This window comes from Mus pahari, chromosome 1, assembly GCF_900095145.1.
Source record: "Mus pahari chromosome 1, PAHARI_EIJ_v1.1, whole genome shotgun sequence".
Lineage (NCBI taxonomy): Eukaryota > Metazoa > Chordata > Mammalia > Rodentia > Muridae > Mus > Mus pahari.
In genome coordinates, this window is record NC_034590.1 from 38,669,743 (window position 1) to 38,692,073 (window position 22,331).

General features: G+C 43.3%; 1 protein-coding gene across 1 annotated transcript in view; it reads left to right on the forward strand.

Annotated features, from left to right (window-relative positions):
- Positions 1 to 22,331, forward strand: part of Cers3 (ceramide synthase 3) — a 120,442-nt gene that overhangs the window by 35,667 nt on the left and 62,444 nt on the right. Inside the window, exons 4-10 of the mRNA XM_021215301.1 lie at positions 2,288 to 2,406; positions 4,520 to 4,577; positions 6,527 to 6,577; positions 7,914 to 8,006; positions 9,121 to 9,249; positions 12,707 to 12,813; positions 19,223 to 19,376. Coding sequence (XP_021070960.1) covers positions 2,288 to 2,406; positions 4,520 to 4,577; positions 6,527 to 6,577; positions 7,914 to 8,006; positions 9,121 to 9,249; positions 12,707 to 12,813; positions 19,223 to 19,376 — 711 coding nt within the window. The remainder of the gene's footprint in view (positions 1 to 2,287; positions 2,407 to 4,519; positions 4,578 to 6,526; positions 6,578 to 7,913; positions 8,007 to 9,120; positions 9,250 to 12,706; positions 12,814 to 19,222; positions 19,377 to 22,331) is intronic.

The window sequence follows — 22,331 nt, forward strand, 5'->3', positions numbered from 1 at the left end:
AGGGAGAATGTATATGGTGCCTTCCAGGTTGGAGTATCATCCTGTTGTCTTGTTTGACCTAGGATATGAGGCTTTTGCTGTGAAAAACAGAAGCCTAGCACAGGGGGACAACATGGGAATGTGGACATGATCTCTACCCCTAGTCTCTGTCCTCACTGTCACCTTTACAAGAGTAAGGTCTTAAAATGCAAGCAGGCTGTAACCCACCACGTGCAATCCAGACAAGACCCTTCCAGGAGTGACCCAACCTTGTTTGTTCTCTGTAGTTGTGCCTTCCTGTGGGACTTCTTTCTGATCCTTAAGCCTTCCCTACCCACCCACTGTCACCTCTAGAGAACTGTCACACATGGGGGCCCTTCCCATCTTCCCTAGCACATTCTAGGGCTCAGCTACAGTGTGACTTCCAAGAGCTCATCAAGGTCAGTCTTGCCCTGTCTTTCCATAGCTCACCAAGCTGCCTTGTCATAATTCCTTGCTGCGTTTTAGGGCAGCCACATAGACTGACCGATCTAGATCTTCAGATTGTTGGACCGTGCTGGAAGACGACACTAGTGAGCAGCTACCTGTTCAGTCTTCTCAAAGAAACAAGGCCAACAACCAGGGATGGTTCCAGAATCCCTGACCTGTAGGGTGTTGGATGGGCTGCTTTGTGGTGAAACAGTGAATTTGATGTGTTCTGTTCTGTTGTCTCTTGTCTTCTCATCAGGTTAATGAAGGGCCAGCCACTCAGTAAAGATACAGAATCGTGGTCACTCTTCTGCCTGTACTCAGCATGTGGCTTCTGGTGACTGTGCTATAGTCCTGGTTCCTGGACTACTGTGATCCATACCAGATGATAAAGCAGAAACTATCTGACTGGTCACAACCTGTTAGATGACCAACAGCCAACTTTGTCAAATTTAGCCCCCAGCGTGCTCATTTGCAGTTAGCCTAAATTTACTGTAAAGCTCTGGTTAATAGTTTTAAAAGTGGTTTCACATCAAATTCCCAGGACTGTATTTTTTTCTCTCTGGAAATGTTAGGGCTTGGTCTCAGTTGATGGTCTTTGGGGATGGGACCCACTGTGTCACAGCTGAAGCTCGTGTCTTGAGCAGGAAGCTGAGAGTTAGCTTTAGGCAATTTGGGTTTTGTTTTGTTTTTATATAACAGAATTAATAGGGTATTTTCTTATATTAGAAAATGAAAGACCAAGAGATCAATGCCATTTTTTTTTTTAAAGCTGGTGAAGAACACGTTCCTTGTGGAAGAGGAGAGCGATAGTGACCATAGGTCTAATGTACAGAACATTCCTGTGACAATCCCACTGAGAAACCGGTCTGGTCCTCTTGTACTTTGGTGTTTCTTTTCTGGCTCTAGTGGACTGTGGATTTTGTAATCTTCGGGCAGTAACCCATCATCTCTGTTGTTCCCTATTTTAAATCCTAGCCCGCAAAGCTTCTGTTTCCCAGAGGAGAAATCATCACCATTATAATACTTCATAATCACTATCTTAACGGTGGGAAATAGTTTAGGTTATTTTGAAATAGACAAAATATATCAATTTAGTTGTGAAAGTGTTTAACCAGCACCTGCTGGGGTTTCCTTGGATTATCATCTGTGACTACCAGAAAGACTGCATGAAGTAACAGAAAGCCTCCTAGCCCACGTCTTGTCAACATGTGACTATTTTCACATCTTGCACAAGCCCTAGCAACTCTCAGGCAAACTTGTGTGTCTCTGTAGAAAATGTGAGAAAATCATGTTTGATTGACACTGTAAGCTCTACTACTCACACACACACAACTGAAACCTGTGGGTTGCTAATATGTAGATAGTCCTTTCTTCTCAGTAATCCATCCACAAGCTGGGATTCTCACATTCTCTGTTTTCTGTTTGTTTGGCTTTGGCTTGGGGTCTGTGTGTGTGAATGTGATTTCACTAACAATTAAAAAATGAATTTCCTGATTCACGGTCTTCTACCTTTTTATCTCACCATCCCCTGACTGTGTGACATTTAACCCTGTTCTTTACCTTAGTTTTACTGATACATAGAGAGAGAGAGAGAGAGAGAGAGAGAGAGAGAGAGAGAGAGAGAGAGAGAGTATGTGTGTGTGTGTGTCTCTGTGTCTCTGTGTGTAGACCATCGTGTGCCTGGGAAGACACTCCTCCTTCCCCCATGTCCTGCCTTTACCTGCAGAGATGCCATGCTGGCTGCTGGCTCTTTGCTGACTGCTGGCTCTCTGCTGACTGCTGGCTCTCTGCTGACTGCTGTTTGCTTATACATTTGTTTCTTTCTTTCTTTTTTCAGACTGATGTTTATGGACTGGCAAAGAAGTGTAACTTGACAGAGCGCCAGGTTGAAAGATGGCTTAGGATTCGGCAGAAGCAAAACAAGCCTTGCAGGATGCAGAAATTCCAGGAATCTTGGTAAGAAGGACAGGAAGCTCAGATAGCTCTGTAGTTTTAGCCAACAGTGTGACCATGCAGAGCACCCCCTGACACTGGAGGGGAGGAAGGGTCCACATGCACTCTCCACTTTCCATAGGGTATTTCCAGTTTGGCTTTCTCCCTGTACCCCAATAAAAGCATGTTTGGTTTATTTGAATGGTTTCATTAAATACCTTGGCAAAGGCAACAAACTAAAGCACAAAGCACAATCTTACAGCAGCTCAACAACAGACTTGGTGCAAAATGCAGTTAGTGACTACCAAGAGACCCCAAGGTTTGAACTCAGTTGTTAAACAACTTAAGGAAAACATTTATAAATCAGAAAGGCTTTTTCCCCCCTGGGGATAAAGATGCTATTCTTAACTGTCCTTGCTTTCCTCTCAACTTCTAGAAGACACAGGCTCTCAGGTGGATGCAGTGCCTATGCAGACATTCTGTACTTAGCCTGAGCCCAGACAAACCATAAGCATGTCTTATCTGGTGTTTCTCCTTCCTAGAGCTGTGGTTAGGGAGTCCCACGACTTTGCTGTCTTTGTGGTTATGGGGGGCAGCAAGTGTGAGAAAGCATCCTAGGGCACATCCCTCAGAATGTCATCTCTGTCCTCTTCTTTGTTGTAAGGAGCCACCGTGGGCAACAAGCTCTGCCTGTAGGTGTGTGGGGGCACTGGGGCTTAGGCAACATACCAGTGGCCATACCTCTGCAGACAAGGGACTCCTCTCCAGAAGCTGTCATCTGCAAAGAATTCTTATGCTAGAGTGGGGCCTCGTGAGCCCCTCCCCGACCCAAGCTGGAATGTGGACCAGCTTGCTTTCATACAGGCCTTCTGCAGGGCTGCAAGTTAATAAGTAACTGTGGCTGTGCCATAGCAGGAAGACAGGATCTCCAGTGTTCCCCATTGTCCTCTGGCCCTTACCGTGTTTCAGCCCCCTCTCCCGTCATGGTCACTGAGCCTTGAGGCAGGGGTGGATGCCCCATTGAGGACTGAGAACTCCCAGTAATCACTTGCTGTAATTACTGCTTGCTGCTGTACAGAGAACGTTTTCCTCCTGCTTTTGAGAGCAGCACTGAACAATAGCTTTAACCATAAGTATTTGGAAGGCATCTTGTAACATGTTCATAGAGCAAACCAACAGAAGTAGACTTCTAGACTTCTCCCCAGGGTCTATGCCCCTCCCTTGTAGGCTCTTGATTAGATTTATAGGACCAGGAGTGAATTCACCTCCCATGAATCAGGGGCAGCGAATTGAGAGTTCTTTCTCGTTTTCTTCTCTCTCTCTCTCTCTCTCTCTCTCTCTCTCTCTCTCTCTCTCTCTCTTTCTCCCTCTCTCTCTCTCTCACTGTTCATTTGGCTTGTGGCCCATTTCTTGACTGGGTGTTTTGTTTATTTTCATAGTTCTTAAGTCTTTTGCATAGCAGCCCTGTATCTGGTGTACCCTTGCTACTGAGCTGTCTTGCCCCTATGCTAACTGCAGGGTTTTTGCTGTACAGAAACCCTTTAATTTCAAAGTATCTCCCTATTTATTCTTGTTTTCACTAATGACTTGAGCTAGACAGTCCACTCAAGAAAGCCCTTGCCTATGTTAATGTCTTGAACTTTTTTTACATACATTTTTCACTCAAAGTCTTCTTGGGTTGGTCTCACATTAATATCTTGGATACTTTTGAGTTGATTTTTGTACAGCGTGAGAAACATAAATCATACTGAGCCCCAAATGTGGATACCCTGCTTCCCCAGTGCCATTTATTGTGGGGCTATATTTTTTCCAGTGTATTTTTTGACACCTTTGTTGGCTGTATCTGTGACAGTATCCTATTCCACTTGTCTCTATGCCTGCTTCTTGGGCGAGTACCATAGCGTGCTTACTTTGGGGCTCTGGGGTAGGATTTGAGATCAGGTATTATGATGTGCCCCGCATTGCTCTTTCCACTGTTTGGGTTTTTGTGCTCCTGTGTGGATTTTAGGATAAGATGAGCTTATACTCATTTGACTCTAGGATGCCTGTTCTTCAAAGCCTGTTGTACCAAATTCCCTTTCCCCTCACACATCAATCACGGTTCCAGAGGACTGAAGCTTTTGTTTTCTTTTGGCAGCTGGCGATTTACATTTTACTTCATGATAACCGTGGCTGGAGCTGTATTTCTGTATGATGTAAGTTGTCATTTTTCACATCCTTGGAATTCGACTTGAATTTTAAATATTTTTGACTATGAATTCTATCAATGTAAAGCTCTTACCTCAAAAGGATAAGAGACAGTATAAACTGACCACGACCCAGGAGCACAGACAGAGGTCACCTCAAAATCCGTGTCCCATGTGGGTATACTTCCCTGAAGTTTTATAACAGAACAAAGCAAATCATAAATGGAAATACTTTAAAAATACATCAGTGGGAATGCCAGACAAGCAGGTCACAGCAAGGCAGGGGATTCTCAACCACAAGCCGAGGTGCCAGAAGACACCATTTCAACCTTGGTTGGCAGAAGCTAGGGGTCTGCTTGTATATTCCGAAGGGTTGACCTAATAGCCATGAAGATGATAGGTCACATACAAAGGTGGATAACAAGTGGCCATGTGGAGGGGCTCACTACTCCCCAAGATAAATGGAAATTAGGCTCTAACCTTTCCACCTAGTCAGTCAGTCAGTCAGTCAGTCAGTCAGTCAGTCAGTCAGCCATACAGATCATTGCCTGTTCCCCCTGAACTTCTTTCACAGTTCTTTCAGGACATAATACTCCATAAGTTAACCGGGTTAAGAACTCTTGTCTAGCATGAGCAGGGTCCAAAATAAGCCACCTGACATTTTATTGCTGTAATTGTCTCAAGATATTTTTTGCCTTTTTCATATTTATTTATGTGCCCCCCCGTGTGTGTGTGTGTGTGCGCGTGTGTGTGTGTGTGTGTGTGTGTCTTGACATGACTTCTCAATATGTATTTGAAGCTAAGCTAGAATTCACTCTGTTTCCCATGCCAGCCTCAAACTTGTAACCTTCCCCTCTCAGCATCACCAGTGCTGAGCTTATAGGCATTTGCTGCTAACCCAATGTGAGAAGCAGATATAATAACTGATCCAGAAATGGTTTTATTAGCATATTAATTTATTCAAAATAGTTCCTTCAACAAGACAGTCCTAGTATTGATGCCAGCTTCATTGTAAGTAGTGAATTTTACAGTATTATATGGGAATGTGAGTCAGTGCCCAGAGGGAGAAATAGGATCTGCACAGGAGAGCCAGTACAATAGGGAAGATGCAAGTGAGGCACTACAACAGCAGACACACACATGGGTCAGTACAACAGCAAACACACATGTGGGTCAGTACAACAGCAAACACACATGTGGGTCAGTACAACAGCAAACACACACGTGGGTCAGTACAACAGCAAACACACACGTGGGTCAGTACGACAGTAAACACACAGTGGGTCAGTGTGACAGTGAACACACACATAGGTCAGTGTGGCAGTGAACACACACATAGGTCAGTGTGGTAGTGAACACACTCTAGGTCAGTGTGACAGTGAACATGCTCTAGGTCAGTGTCACAGTGAACACACACATAGGAAAGTGTGACAGTGAACACACACATGTGGGTCAGTGTCACAGTGAACACACTCTGGGTCAGTGTCACAGCGAACACACTCTAGGTCAGTGTCACAGTGAACACACTCTAGGTCAGTGTCACAGTGAACACACTCTGGGTCAGTGTCACAGTGAACACACACATAGGTCAGTGTGGCAGTGAACACACTCTGGGTCAGTGTGGCAGTGAACACACTCTGGGTCAGTATCACAGTGAACACTGGGTCAGTGACACAGTGAACACACACATAGGTCAGTGTGGCAGTGAACACACTCTGGGTCAGTGTCACAGTGAACACACTCTGGGTCAGTGTCACAGTGAACACACTCTGGGTCAGTGTCACAGTGAACACACTCTGGGTCAGGGTCACAGTGAACACACACATGTGGGTCAGTGTCAGAGTGAACACACACATGTGGGTCAGTGTCACAGTGAATACCAGAAAGATGTGTGCTTCCTGCTGAAACTAGTTTTCAACTGACAGTTGTACCTTGTCTTGGCTTCCGTTGTTTTTCAGAAACCATGGGCGTATGACCTCTGGGAGGTTTGGAATGACTATCCCAGACAGGTAAGTCCTCCCTAAAGGAGCCCCTCCCTAGCTTAACACCAAGTCAGATGGCTTCCCAGATCGCAGGGGTTCTGTTCTGTTCGGTTTTGTTTTGTTCTTTTCAGTGGTTGGTTGGTTTGGTTTGGTTTTATGACCCACTCTTATTAGGATAGCTTAGGCTGGCCTTAGACTCAATGCATACCTAGGTTGGTCTTGAACTTGCAACCCTTCTGCCCTCATTTCCAACCAAAGCAGCAGGCTAAAATAAATATTTTTGTCCTATTAGCCTCAGCATAAACAATAAAAACAACAACATCAGAAAGCTGCTGGAATGACCGCTCTTCCGGAAGACAGGGCTTTGATGCTTGTTAACCACGTGCTGGCACATGGCTATCCTTATCTCCAGCTCCAGGGATCCAGGATCCTCTTCTGCCCTCTGCAGTACCCAGGCACACACACGGCCCACACATATGTGCAGGCAAAACATCCATGCAGATAAAATAAATAGTAAACATGAAATAAAACAACAGGACCAAGCAATAAGAAAGCATTAAAAGAAAAGTCCTACTCACTACACAGATTGTAATCTGGTCCTGTTGGTGCTAGCCCATTTACTCTTCTCAAGAGCATCCGTTATCTCTTGGTGCATAACAAACTATCCTCAAGCCTACTGCCATAAAATGCCATAAAAGCCTACTAAGTAGTAGGCTTTTCTCCTTAGTTAATTAATTAATTAATTTCAAAGTAATTTATTTACATATTTATGTATTCCGTTGCCTCTTTGGCATGATAGCTCAGCTTTCTTAAACAGTGTTCATGAAATCTATGCTTCAATTCCATTGACTACTGTCCTTTTGGCCAAATACCAAGATTAAATCCATAGGCATTGCAGGAGGAGACCAAGTAATGCGGTAAATATTAAAAGGGTAGATTTAGGTAACAGTTCATTCACTCAATAACACATTTCCCTTTGCCCCAATGTCTTAAGCAATTCCCTACTATAACACTACTAAGAAATATTCTAGCAGTTGAAGTTTAATTACTTTTATTCAGAAGACAATTTTAGAGCCCTTAAATAATTGCATATCAAACATAACTTACATTAAGCTAAAGTTAGGCATTCACATTGATAGCATTTTTAAAATGTCTTAGTCAAAACATTTCTTTTGGTTTAGAATACTTACTTCTCTACTCTTTCAAAAAGTATACACCTTGACGGTTCATCTGTGACTCCTTTGGGGGAATTTAAGTCATTGCCGTCTCTTGCAATTGTATGGAACATGAATAGATATGAGTAAATTGAAGTATGTTGCATGTGACATCGCATTTGGAGTTATGACTGCTCTCCTTTCCTCAGCCTTTACTGCCGTCCCAGTACTGGTACTACATTTTGGAGATGAGTTTTTATTGGTCACTGGTGTTTAGCCTGAGCACTGATATCAAGAGGAAGGTATGTTCTGTATTTACAAAACTTCTTTTATCCATTTCTTCAATTCTTCTCATTCCTTTATCCCTAGTCTACCTGGGAATTGTCTGCTGTGCATGTTTAGCTCAAGCTCACTGGCTATTTTGCTTGTGATAATGCATAGACAAATTCAAATTATACTCATGCTTTGATGGCTTGATATATGCCTGCAGAAAAACATAGAAACTTTATGTTTGAAGCTGTTTTCCTGGTCTGCAAATACCTACCCTCCTTTCTGTTTCCTTTGGCTCTGGAGGAAAAGCTTGTTAGTGTAATGACTTTGGCATTGTGGCGCAGCTTTGATTGATGGCAGACTACTTTATACAATCCTTTCTAGTGTTTTGGAGGACTTTGGCGTGGCTACTACCTCCCACCCCTCAACTTCATAGTTATCCCTCTGAGAAACCTTGTTTGACACTTCCATAGCTTTGCTTTAGTCACAGGAAAACTGAGTTGCTGGTATCGCTAGTGTGCCCCCAAGGTGACAGCATGATACATTTCAGGGCTGTCTGGTTTACTGTGTCACTGGGTCAGTTGTCATGTTAGATCCTGAGCTCAGCCACAAGATTTTCCTCAGCAAATTAAATCAAATGAGAAGCAGTGTTGGTGCCTTAGGTATAGAATTCTAGTACACAGAAATGTCTGTTTAATAAAGTTAAGTTCAGTTAAATATTAGATTAAATGGTGCTGGCTGGATTAAATGTTCTTTGAGTCAAAGGTTGATGCAGTCATCACTAGAGGGTCCACTGAAGTCCAGAGGTATCATCTAAGAAAATTCATAGAATCTGAGAATATAGTGTATAGAGTCATGAAAAGAATATCAGAAGTTAAAATTAGATGACAAGTGTTAGGTGCCGTCTCAGAGTTAAATTACTTCATCAATAAGGGTGACACTTGCCCTGGCTTCCTCACAAGGACCCTGTTAAGAAAAACACACATAAACATATGTATATAGACATATATGTTTATATATATATATATAATTCTAAACATCAAAACATGCAGATATAAGTTACAGGTACCATTAATATTCTCTCTTCCAGTCACTTGGAAATAACTGCTTTTGTCTAATGGCTTCCATTTCTCTCTCATTCTGTAGGATTTCCTTGCTCATGTCATCCACCACCTGGCTGCTATTAGCCTGATGAGCTTCTCCTGGTGTGCTAATTACATTCGCAGTGGGACCCTCGTGATGCTTGTTCATGACATATCTGACATTTGGCTAGAGGTAAATGTTTACCATTTTAAAAGATAATGACAGTGCCATGTCCTGGTTTTCTCTAAGTGCTCACAGAGAGAATTATCTGTGAGTGATTTGGCAGGGCCCTCTGTCTTGAAAACACCCAACGTCTAAGAAGGTGCAGTCTCCCAGACCCTTTGAGAAGAAACCTCTCGGGGTATGTTTTTCCAGTCTTTACACTGTGCAAGTGAGACTGGTTTGTGTGACTATGTTCATGGGAGCTGCGTGCTGCTGTCCATTCAGGAAGCGATATGAGATAGTTGAATGAAAAACAAATTCAAGTTTCTTAGAGGCAAAGCTTGGAACTGGATTCTCAAGGTTGGACAGCACCCTCAGAGGTTGGCTGTGAATACTCAGTCTACACTTCCTCCAACCCCATCTCCTGCTGTAGGGAATGCCCACTGGTGTTTGTCAAAGGGCATTCGTTTTCTAAGGGAGAAAGAGGGCTTAAAGCATGTCCTGAAGCAGAGAACACTGAGACAAAAGCCTTGCCACTTCCGCTCCAGAGCTGTCTTTGACCTCTCTGTTAGCATCAGTTCCTGCTGGCACGGGCTATGATTGGTCCTCTCTCTGTGCAGTCTCCTGCTGTAGTTACAACAGCATTTCCCAGGACCAGTTGACTCACTTCAGTGTACTGATTCCTAACAAACCCAGGGAAAACAGTGCTGGACTACTTCATACCTGGGTTAGCTCCTTGGAGTGCTAATATTTGAATATAGATTGATATGGAAGCAATTAAATTTAATAGAATTTCGTTCTTCCAGATTCAGACTTGAGCTTTTGATAACATACTAGAGAGGAAATCTAGTTTTGTGGGCTTTATGTGAGTCTTCTATGCCCCCCCCATTTTTATATCGTCTTACAAATATGAAAAACAGGGGTTGGAGAGATGGCTTAGCAGTTAAGAGCACAGGATGCTCTTCCAGTGGTCCTGAGCTCAATTACCAGAAACCACATAGTGGTTGACAACCATCTATGATGGGATCCGATGCACTCTTGTGGCATGCACCATATATGAACACAGAACTCTCATACATAAATAAATAAAAATTAAAACAACAAAAACAAAAACAAAATATGAAAACCATTCTCAGGGCTTGACTAGATTTAGCCCATGGACTGGAAGGTAATTTGCCCAACCCTACTTAATAAGTAACCAGAAGTCATTTGAAGTCAGATCAAAGCAACTGGCCTCTATGTAAGCGATTCTCAGCCTAGAGTGCTGGTACATGCTTCAGGGCAGCAGGCCCAGCAGAGCAGGGCTGTGTCAGGGTCGTGTCCTGTTGTGTTTGTTCCGAACATGGCCACCTTACTACAATCACCCCTTTCTCTGGTCCCATCTTAGTGACCTTGGCTGGAAAGCAAGGATAGGGCCTGAGTAAAGAGTTCCATACCCATGTCTTGCTCCTGAACCCTCATTTGCTCAGCTTTGGCGTATGCAGCATTAAAACTCTTCCATTGTGTTTTTAAGGGAACGGGAGATGTTAAGGCTCAGGGCCTGAGAGCTGGCTTTGCTCATGTTCCTGCTCCCTTGCCATAGACATCACTCCCTAAGGGACTCGGGCAAATTACTTAGTGTTTTGTTTTCTAGCCCCAGCTGTAACATGAGAAGTCATACCAATCCCTTATGGTATATTATAATGTTTAGCTCATTACTGTTTGAAAATTTTCCAAGTTTTTGGGTAAAAAAAAATAGGGGGGAATGGCATGTCAGACTTCAAGGTCCCTTCATGGTTAAAATATAAGCCCAGCCTCATGTTGTTACTAAATCATGAGTCATTCTTGATCCACAGTCATGATCTAACTCAAGGCTCATACCCAAGGCTAGTGCCTTCCATCAACAGCTGGGGGTAGAGACAGCGCTGTGTGGTGGTGGGAGGCGGGGCCTCCTTTTGGTGTTTTCCCAAGGACATATGACCCATGGTTTCTTTGAATAGTTGTCAAGTGTTCACTTTCTCCATCAACTTCTAATTGAACCCAGACCTGGCTCTGCCTTTGCTTGTGTAGACTTCCTCCGAGTTGGCAAGCCTCAAACAGGTGCTGTGTCCCTTAGCTCTTTCTTTGCAACAACAAAACCTCCCTCAACACCCACAGCTCTTTCTCATACGTGCCTTATTTTATTGCCTTTCTTGGCTTCTTTCTGATCTTCTCTGATATTCTCCATGTCCTAGTTTGTATCCAGTACCTAACATTTTTATGCACCCTGATAGATACTTAGCATTTATTAAGGCCTACCATTTGGTATTTTATTGCTATCCAGCCAAGAAGGTGTTGAGGATATTTCTGTCCAACAGTGGAATTTTAGCTTCATGAGTGGGCTCACAGAGATTCTGATACCCAGGCACGTATCCATTTTCCCACCTCGGCACAGCTTCTGACCTTGAAGGGAGCTATGCATTCCATTCTGTCATTCTAAGACTCTGGCCTTTGCCTCTTACCCAGCCCCCATTTCTGGGTATACTGGCTTTCTACAGTAGCTACTGAAGCTGTCCCCATTGTAGCTTGTGCTGCCCCAACAGGATGCCCTCATCCTTGGTACATTGTAGAAAGTATGGAGAATGCAGTTCAGACACTTGTTAACCTTTCTAGTTTGAGAAAGATCTTGAGCTTCCAAGATGTAATTTCTGAACCTTTTCAAGTCTAAGCCATGCTCCCTTGTATTAATGGCTTCTTTGTTGATATGACAAAATATCAGGACCGAAAGCAATTTAAGACAGTTTATTTTGGTGTAGAGTTCTGGTTAGATAGCCACAATAGTGGAGAAGACACTCGGCAGGACTAGGAAGCTGAGACCCACATCTCAAGTGTGCACAGGAAACAAGGCTGTTAACCCTCAAATCCCATACAACGCAGGACTGTCCTTCCTCCTATGAGCTCTATAACCTCAAGTAATGCACCAAGGATGATCAAGCATTCAAATACGTGAGCCCCTGGGGGGTTCCCTGGAGGGCGGTCTGTATTCAGGCGCTCCTACCTAGGCCTCATAGGCCACTTCCACTTCAACTCTGGGCTTCATGGGAGCGTGTGATAGAACATCCTTGATGCTGCATTGGCTGCAGCACTCCAGGTACCCACGTTTCACTCCTGCTCCAGGCCAGTCCCGCTCCCCTCTTGAAGAAAAGAAGATATGAAATAGATGTTCATTAAAAAAAAGAAACATTAGGATTCCTCATGCTCACGTTTTAGAAACACAGGGAGCTTGTTATCATTATTTAACATATCTTTTAAGGCATTATTATACTATTATACAATTTTCAAACATGTACTGAGTCTCAGAGCTTTGCTGGACCTTTGAGGGTTACCACCTGGCCAATCTCATCTCACCTATGTTCCATCTGTGGCTCAGACCTTCCCAGGTGGCTTTCAGACAAGACCTCATCCAGTGGCTTTTACAATGTATGCCCTGAGCCTTTTAACTGAATGTAGCCTCTCTCTTCATTTTCAGTCCGCTAAGATGTTTTCCTATGCTGGATGGACGAAGACCTGTAACACCCTGTTCTTCATCTTCACCGTCGTCTTCTTCGTTAGCCGATTCTTTATTTTTCCATTCTGGTGAGTAGACAAGGCGCCACATCCTGCCTTGTGACAGTCACAACACCATCCCTTCACAGCTTTACTAAAAAACAAAACGTTGTAGCTTCCTGTATGAGGTGGTGACATGGTAAAGCTGGGAGTGGGTAATCACACAGACATGGTAAAGCTGGGAGTGGGTAATCACACACGTGCACACATGTCTGAGTTCATGCCAGGACACCGTCAGGAAGGCCAGTGCCAGGATGGGGCTTCTTCTTCTTCTTTGACCAAATGAGAAGCAGCATAAAGTGATATTGGGCCATCCTTTTGTGCGGTCCTGAAAAATGATAGACCCTGGCCGATTTCACAGGGGCCCCTCCCCTCCACACCCTGTCCTGGCAGAGAATGTTCAAAGGTGCCTCCATCCACTCCACAGCTGCTCCTTCGGGTGGAGCAGAGCTGAGCCAGTTCTGCAGCTGGAGGTGGGGCTGCTCCCACCACGAGTTGACACAGGAAGTGGGTGGAGCCAGAATGGGAGTGAGGGTGATAGCTTTACTTGACTTGTTCTGAGAACCTACTGTGTGCTGAACCCTTCCTTAGGTACCAAGAGAAGTGCTTGTAACTCCTAGATGTGGTAGGCAGGGAGTTCTCATTTCACAGATAAACTGGGGCCCAGAAGTGTGAAGGCAGGCCTTGAAATCTGTGACCTCTGACCTACATCTCCTACATTCCAGAGCCCCGCCTTCAGCCCCACCTCTCTTACTACACTAAGCTCCCCCAGAGCCATTTGCATTTTAATGGATGCTTTGGCCTTTCCAGGAGCCAGGCAAGTTTGCCTGGTGGGCTGTGGGTCTCTCCTGAACTTCCTGGTCACAGGGGTGTGGTGAGTTCCACCTCAAGATTAAGGAACCAGGACAAATGGCATCTTGCCAGATCCAGCGATGAAGAGTTGTGCTGAATGTTTCAATAGTTTTCTAAAGTTAGCTTTCCCTGTTGTTCTTATAAGGAAAGCCACATCCCTGTGAAAGGCTCCTTGAATATCTCCACCCACCTCTGGCACCTCCCTTTGTGCCACCTTCCCTGTCACCTCTCTCCCCTAAACAAGTTTTAAACTACCGAGCTTTCAACGTGGAGGGAAGTGTCACCAAGACGCCTTCAACCTCCTGAATTTCCCATCGTGCCTCCCTGGAGGATTCTGTATATGCAGGGAAAGATTCCTCCTCCACCACAGCCCTGTCTTCTGCCTTCACTTTCCACAAGCAGAAGCAAGGAAGCCAGTCTTGCTTTAGTGAGAATCCTTTCCCAGGCTCCGCACCCCACTCTTTCTTTCAGTGAATTAAAGTGAGTGATGTATGTGTTTGGTAGTTCACAATGCCTGGTAAACTGTGAAAAGAATAGTGGTTTGGTTTTTTTGTTTGTTTGTTTGTTTGTTTGTTTTTAGTATTTTTCTCAGTTTTGGCACTGACAGATTTCTGGCAGGGGACTGGGTAAGGGTCAAGTACTTGAGAAGAACACAGATGACCACGGGATGAGATGACATGGGATGTGAAAGAACACAGGTGACCACGGAATGAGATGACATGGGATGTGGCTATGACTTTAGAAATCTTCCTGCTGGTGGGGCACACCCATGGGACAGCTGCCACTGCAGAGCAGGCCAGAGTCAGCCCAGATGCTAAGCCCACGGACCCAGGTTATAACTTTAGGAATAATCAGGATAGTATGGAGACCTTTATTCCTGAGAGGCGAACACACGCAAAAACATACAAATGCCATGATGTGGGCTGGACATTACTCTGGGTGAAGTCTTGCCTAGCATGCATAGGACCCCTGGATTCAGTCCTCAGGTAAGTTACACAGTCAGCAAATCACCGCGTACGCTGGGGACTCGGCCCTGTAGTGACGTTTATCATCTGTACAACGAATATAGGCGAATACACTTCTTAACAGAAAATAGTCAGATATCATAGACAAACAGCCCACAAAAGAACAAATGAAAATAGTAACATATAAACTTGTGGCTTCATAGGAAGTAAAATGTCAATATGAACAGGCAGCGCTCTTTCCCTCGGAGATGGACAGAACATTTTGCTCAGGATGCGAGGAAGTGATGCCATCACACCGGGCACAAGAATGTAATGTAAGGTGTGTGTCTTGCAGGAAAGCAGCTGAGCAATATGTTGTCACATGCAGTGAGTGTAGTGTCTGACTCGGGTCCAGGAGTTTAGCTTCTCTAAAGGGAGAACTGAACAATTTTAATGTTTCTCAAGTAATTCCCACCATGTTCTTTACAATATAATGAAGGTTTGGGAAAGAACTTCACTGTCTTATCAGGGAAAAGTCGAGTTGCAGTGTGTTCGTGGAGTGTTCTTGTGCAGCTGTTACAATGCAACCTATGGCTTAGATTCAGCTCTAACTCGCACTCTGGCTTGTTAATAAAGCTTTTCTGGCATTCACCCAGCCACTAATTTATATGCAAGGTGCCATACAGATGTTCATTTCTTACAATGACAGGGCTAAGTAGTTGCAACAGAGACCAGGTGACCAGTGGCCTGAAGTATTTATTACCTTTCCCTTTCTATTTTTTTTTTTTTTTTTGAGATTATAAAATAATTCCATCATTTTCCCCTTCCCTTTCCTCCAAACTTTCCAATGGTCTCTTTTCCACAGTTTCTTTCAAATTCATGGTCTCTTTTTTCATTAATTATTGATTTAAACACACACGCACGCATGTATGTATGTATGTATGTCTATATGTATGTTTACATTATTATTATATACATTCATAGGTCTCAATGCATAAATACAACCTGCTCAATCAGTATACTGTTGTATTTCCTACATTTTCAGCACTGAGCACTTAGCATGGGATACTGGATGACTGTGCTCTTTCCTGGGGAAGACCACGCTGTCAGCTGTGAACACTCTTTAGTTGCCTGTAGTTCTTTGTGTAGGGCTGAGGTCTCGTCGTCTTTCTCCGTCCACGTGAGCATGTCTGTTGTTGTGGCCCTTGCTCAGCTCATGGTTAAGGAGTCATGCTGGTGAGACTTTATGAGCATGGCTTAAGACATTCCTAGGAGACACACTCTCACAGCAAACTCCTGACCCTCTGGCTCTTGCAGTCTTCGCACGCTCTTTTCAGTAACCCCTGATACATAAGGGAGTTGAACTGTAAATGTGTCCTCTGGGACCGGGTTCCATGACTCTGCATTTTGATTGGTTGTAGATTTCTATAATGGTCCCCATCTGTCACAGAGAGAAGTTTCCTTGATAAAGGTTAAGAACTGTCCTTATGTGTGGGTATAAGGTCAAATTTTAGACTGCAGTTAGGGAAAACCTTGTTTTAGTAATGATGGCCACAGCCAGGGAATCTTCTTCAGGATCTGTGATGTCACTAGCCCTGGGTAGGACATAAGTCCGCTTGCTTCTATTATATAGCTACATTCATTAAGATGAAAAGGTGTCTGTGACATGGAGTAGGAAAAATCAGGGTCCCAAATCATATGTGTAGTGTTATCCTTGACATATGAAGTCATGTAGGTGGAAGATAATATCCTAAAATATCATCAGACTTTTAGGCATTTTTAAAATATATTTTGAATTTCTAAAAAGATAGTAGAGTTATATTTTTTAGTTAAAAAGTAAACTTAAGAGATGTCTGCATGAAAATAGGTTACATAACATGTTTTTTAACAGGCTGAACCTGAGTTTGATCTCATATAACTCATACCAGAGAAAGCAGTGAAGAGCAATGCAAACAGATGTAGAGGAACCCTCCAAGTCTTGCAAGTGGTGCCTGTTTGGCTTGCCTTGAGTTTTAAAGTAGCAAACTTTAAAACCACCAAATAAATACTGATTGTGGATGTTTAAATGTGGTTGGCCCAGAGAATGGCACTATTAGGTGGTATGACCTTGTTGGAGGAGGTGTGGCCTTGTTGGAGGAAGTGTGTCACTGTTGGGGTGGGCTTTGAGACCCTTCTCACCGCTGCCTGGAAACTGTCTGCTCCTGGCTTCCTTTGGATGAAGATGTAGAACTCTCAGCTCCTCCAGCACCATGCCTGCCTGGACTCTGCTGTGCTTCCTGCCATGATAATAATGGACTGAACCTCTTAAGCTATAAGCCAGTCCTAACTAAATGTTGTTCTTTGTAAGAGTTGCCTTGGTCATTGTGTCTGTTCACAGCAGAAAAACCCTAACTAAGACACTAGTAGAACAACCCGAATAAGCTATTCATAAATTTCTGATGGCCTTATCATTTGTAATTTTAGAAAACAATGTGACAATGTTTGGTACTCTCCAGAATGCTCCTTGGACTTCTGTACCTTCAATGTACACTTGGAAAGGAGCATCTCTCTCTTATGAATATACACTTCTAGGATCTTCTATTTGGGAAAGACTAGATACTTCAAGGTGTTTGAACAATAGAAAATGATTCTGGCATAAATGAATTTAACTGTTGTCTTGGTTACTGTTATATTGCTGTGAAGAGACACCATGACCAAGGCAACTCTTATAAAAGAAAGCATTTAATTTGGGACTTGCTTACAGTTTCAGAGGTTGGTCATTTTTCTTCAGGGTGGGGAGCATGGAGGCATCCAGGCAGACATGGTGCTGGAGGAGCTGAGAGTTCTACATCCCAATCTATAGGCAGAGAGAGAAATACTAGGACTGGCATGGGCTCTTAAAGAACTTCAGCTGGGCATTGGTGGCACACGCTTTTAATCCCAGCACTCAGGAGACAGAGGCAGGAGGATTTCTGAGTTCGAGGCCACCCTGGTCTACAGAGTGAGTTCCAGGACAGCCAGGGCTACACAGAGTAACCCTGTCTCGAAAAAAACAAAACAAAACAAAACAAAAAAGAACTTCAAAGCCCACCCCCAGTGATTCATGTCCTCCAACAAAACCATACTTCCTCTAACAGGCCACACCTCCCAATCCTTCTCAAACAGTTCTGCTCCCAGGTCATTAAGCATTCAAACATATGAGCCTATGGGTTCCATTCCTATTCCAACCCACATAAACATAGAACCTGCCAAGAACTGTATTTAACATGGAGACAGATATCTCTGCAAGACAATAGGCAATGCTGAGGAGGATGTGGACAACAGACATGGGAGGAGGGTAGATCCACAGCAGCCACTCCAGAGAACAATACTTTACTCTCTTGCAAAGTTACCCCTGAACTTGCCATATGCCACACAGTTCTACTTGCCTACTTACCCTTCAGTAATGACAACTTCTGTTCACGCAAAAGCATGTGCGTGGGTCTCTGTAGTGATTCTATTCATAGTGGTTAAACACAGAAAGCAGCTCCAGTGCGTCTCAATAGGTGAACAGATAAAGTGTGAGCAGTCTGGATCGTGGGACACCACCGAGTGACAAGGGAATGCTACTGATTCCCCTGGGGACTTGGCCAAGTCATAAAAGCAGTGGGAAAATAAAAGACAACAGTCTCAAGAACACTCTGGAATAAGATATCGGTGAAGAGTGGGGAGCAGAAAAGTTGTTGTACCCACTAAGGATGGAGAGAGGATGGCTGTAAAGAAATACATCGGGCCATTTCCTAGGCACAGTAGTCTGTTCTGAACCCTACAACTCACTGAACTCTATGCCAAACCTCAGCAAAATTACTGTCAGTTCATTTAAAAATTAAATAATGTATTGAGAAAAAAGGAAGACAAGACACTAAAATTATAGTGTCATTTAAGAGGCTGGAACTGTGAACATTTTTTTCCTTTTTTCTTGTTTTCTCGATTTAAATGAACAAATTCTTTTTTTATAAGTAAATAGATGCTTATAAGCCAACCTTTCTAAGTACTCTAAAATCACAGTCATATGAGGTTTGCTGTGAGAACATTTAGCTTTTCATCCAGGTGTAAGAGCTGAAGATGCCATGTATCTTGATATGTAGAAAGCAGTTAAAGTTGTGTTCAGGAGTCTGAGCTGCAGTGGACAAGGAGGGCGACTCACTTTAGGAAAGCGTGAGATGTGTGTTTGGGGAGGGCTGCTGAGGATCGAAGCTTGGCCTTGTGTATGCTAAGTACCTGCTGTCAAGGAACCACATCCTGACCCTCTCATGCCATGGTTGAGATCAAGTAAATGAAACCATGTCATAAGGTGCCACACATAAGCATGTGTCGTCTCACTTGCTTCCATGGCTTCTCTTCCTGGAAGCTAAAGCTTTTCTGTTTTCCTAGGAGCAGGGGCTGTCAAATAGGAAGCGGCATGGAACATCTTTCTTTTCATTTTTTCTCAGGAAACAGGCTATACTTTTTGATTGTCTGTGAAGTATGATATAAATTCTAATATCACCTTTTCTTTTCTATAGAGAATTTTCTGAACATCTTTTGCTATTAAGGACTGGTATACTTTGGGAAGGGAAAAATGTGTTTTCTCATTGTGATTCACCGGTGCTTTGACCAACGAGTTTTCCCACCTTTTCCCACAGGATTCTGTACTGCACCCTGATCTTGCCTTTGCACTATCTCGAGCCCTTCTTCTCCTACATCTTCCTCAACCTCCAGCTCCTGATCCTTCAGGGCCTCCACATTTACTGGGGTTACTTTATCCTGAAGATGCTCAACAGATGCATATTCATGCAGGTAAGGCTCCCCAAGTCGGAGATGTTTCTACACTGTGGTCTCAATTTTCTGAATAAAAGCGTGGTCCAGACAGCAGATCATGGTGTTCACTTACATTTTCTCATAAGCACATTCTTTGTTTTAATCACTGACAGGGAACAGAAGCTAGGCCCTTATGCTTGTCAGGTTCTACAGCAAGGCTGCCTCATGGCACATTCAAAGTGAAAGCCAGGGAGTATAAACCTGAATAGTTTTAACCAGTATCATTTATTTTTCTTGGTTTGATTGGTTTTGTTTGAGGTGCTGGGGATCAGACCCAGGGCCTTTTACATACTAGGATGGTGTTCCACCAGTGAACTGTTGTCTGATGTTTATGATAAAGACATTTTCTATAGTATAGGTTTCTCAGGAGTGGCTCTTTGATTTAGGGGATCAAGGAATAGCTCAGCGGTAGAGTAGATTTCAGGCATCTGTAGCACTGAAGAGGAAGGAAGAAAGAACTTTATTAGAGGGCATAGCAGTTGGTAAATTTTTTAATCCCAAAACATGACTACTAGTTTGAGAATCCTTGTGTTAGAATTTATTTGAGTTTTGAGATATGTGTGTATGTGAGATATATATATATATCTCACATACACATACATATGTATGATATGTGATATGTGTGTGTGCGCAGGTATATGTGTGTATGCAGCTGCACAAGCATGGATGGAGCCAGGGATCAATGTCAGCAGTTTTCCTCAATCATTTTCCACCTTCATTTTGAGACAGAGTCTCTCACTGACCCTGAGCTCTCTAGCTTGGCTCTTCTCCTTGGCCAGCAAGCTCTAGGCTCTGCCTTTTTGATACTGAGATTACAGATATGTTCCACTGCTGTGTGCAGCTTTCCTGTGAGTGCTAGGGATCTCACCTCAAGTTCTCATGCCAGCACTTTACTGCTGAGACATCTCCCCAGCCCCAGATAAACTTTTAGATGAGTGAATGACATTTCAGAGCTCTCTGTTTCTTTGCTGAACTTCCAGTTTGTATGTAACACTTTTTCCATGAGCTTGCTTCTGCTTTTGGAATATTGCCCATCATTTGGCTGTAGTTTGTTTCTGGGGGGGGGAAAAAAAAACCTTTGCTAAATACAGCTACACATTGTTTAACTACAGATCACGTTCATAGATGCATTGCTGGATGATGAAGTCATTATGTGAACTCACAAAGACCTAGTTGGCACTGACTACTCCATACTTAGGCTATATTAGCATACCGCTCCTTGGGTCAAGGTGAACATAACATCATGAGGATAATTGGAGCACAAGATAAAATGATGAGGGACTCTAAACATTGAGATGTATGAAACTGGGCTAAAGCAACACAGCAATGCCTTACAATATGCTCCTATATAAATATGCAAAGGGTTTCACTGTATGATAATTATGAGAGCTATAAAGTAAATATATAAGTAATATTCATTAATCATCAAGTTCTACATATTATGAATTATTATCTCTGCTGTAATTTTATGCACCCAGCAGTACAGCAGGTTTACTTACACCATCATCACCCCACATGTTCAAGTAACATATTATGCTTCAGTGTCAGGACAGCTGCTGCCCCCCTGGACAATGGGCACTTGTCATAGTCAGTCATTGTGCTCTTACAGGACTAGCAGTACACATGTGATTTCAAGACCAAAAGATGGTTCTGTAATATACAACTGTAATACCAATTCCTAAATATCCTTTAGACACTTGACAGTTTGTTCATTTTGTATTTGCTCTGGATTTTTAATTTCAGAAGCAGTAAGGGCAGGACTTGAGAAATGCACAAGACGTAAACACTGATTTAGAGAAGTGACTCACTAGCTACAATTACAATGTATGAAGTATGCTAACCAGTTAGTCTGGGCCATGATTTGGAGGCAGAAGTCACTGGTTCTGAGGACTAGCATGGAGTCTTCTACTGATGGGATTTGACTTGGAAGCAAGTAAAGAAATTCAGATTAGTCATGTGTGCCTAAATGAACTTCATTAAGCATCTTCTGGGGTGATAGTTAGAGCTGGTTCACTCTGGGGCACCACCACCTGTGTGTAACAGCCTTGTCCCACTGTGAGGAGTTGTGTGGAACAAGTAGCTGCTTTGTCAAACCTGATTTATTTATTTTCTATTGTAGTAAGTTTATCTGAAAGACCCCTGAAGAGGGAACAAATGAAACAGGTGCTGCTGTCCCTGGCCTCTGAGTTCCTAGCCATCTATGAGCGTCTAGATCTAGAGATCTGAGTTTAGGAATTAATCTTTAGCTTACCTGGATTGATATTTTTAAAACTAAACCCTGAGATATTTTTGTTTTCCTTCAATTTCTGGCATGGGTTTTGTTTGGTACTTTTTTCCCCCTGGATGCAGGGTCTTACTAGGTCATCCTGGCTGACCTAGAACTTAATATGTAGACCACACTGACTGATAGAGATTATCCTTGCCTCTACCTCCTGAGCACTGGGATTAAAGTTGTGAACCACTCCTGGCTTCCTGTTTTTTTGAAAATTGACTTTCCCTTAAATTTGGGAGTACCCGGAAATTAATTTCCACTAAATGTTCTAGATCAACATTCTAGCTCATGAGAATTCTAAGTATTTTCCTATGAAAACATTACCTCCACACCAAAAAAATTGAAGAAACAGAGATGAGGTTCCAAGCTGGACAGTTAAACAACTGATGCTTGCAGTAGTTAGCATAAAGACACAGCCTTCAGATTAACCCGTGGTCCCATCTGGTCAGGCCTTCCTGAACCTCCTGTCCTTGTACAGGAACTGTACTCATATTAACTGGTGAGTGACATAATTCTAGGTCTGGTAGGAAGCCATTGGCCACACTTGGAGGCCAATGGACACCCTTGTTTGGTTTCACTGTGACTTTAACATTTCTGATGTCTAACAGATCATGCCAGGCCCGATTAGAAATGCAGCAGTCTGGCAGACACTGGTTAAGAAT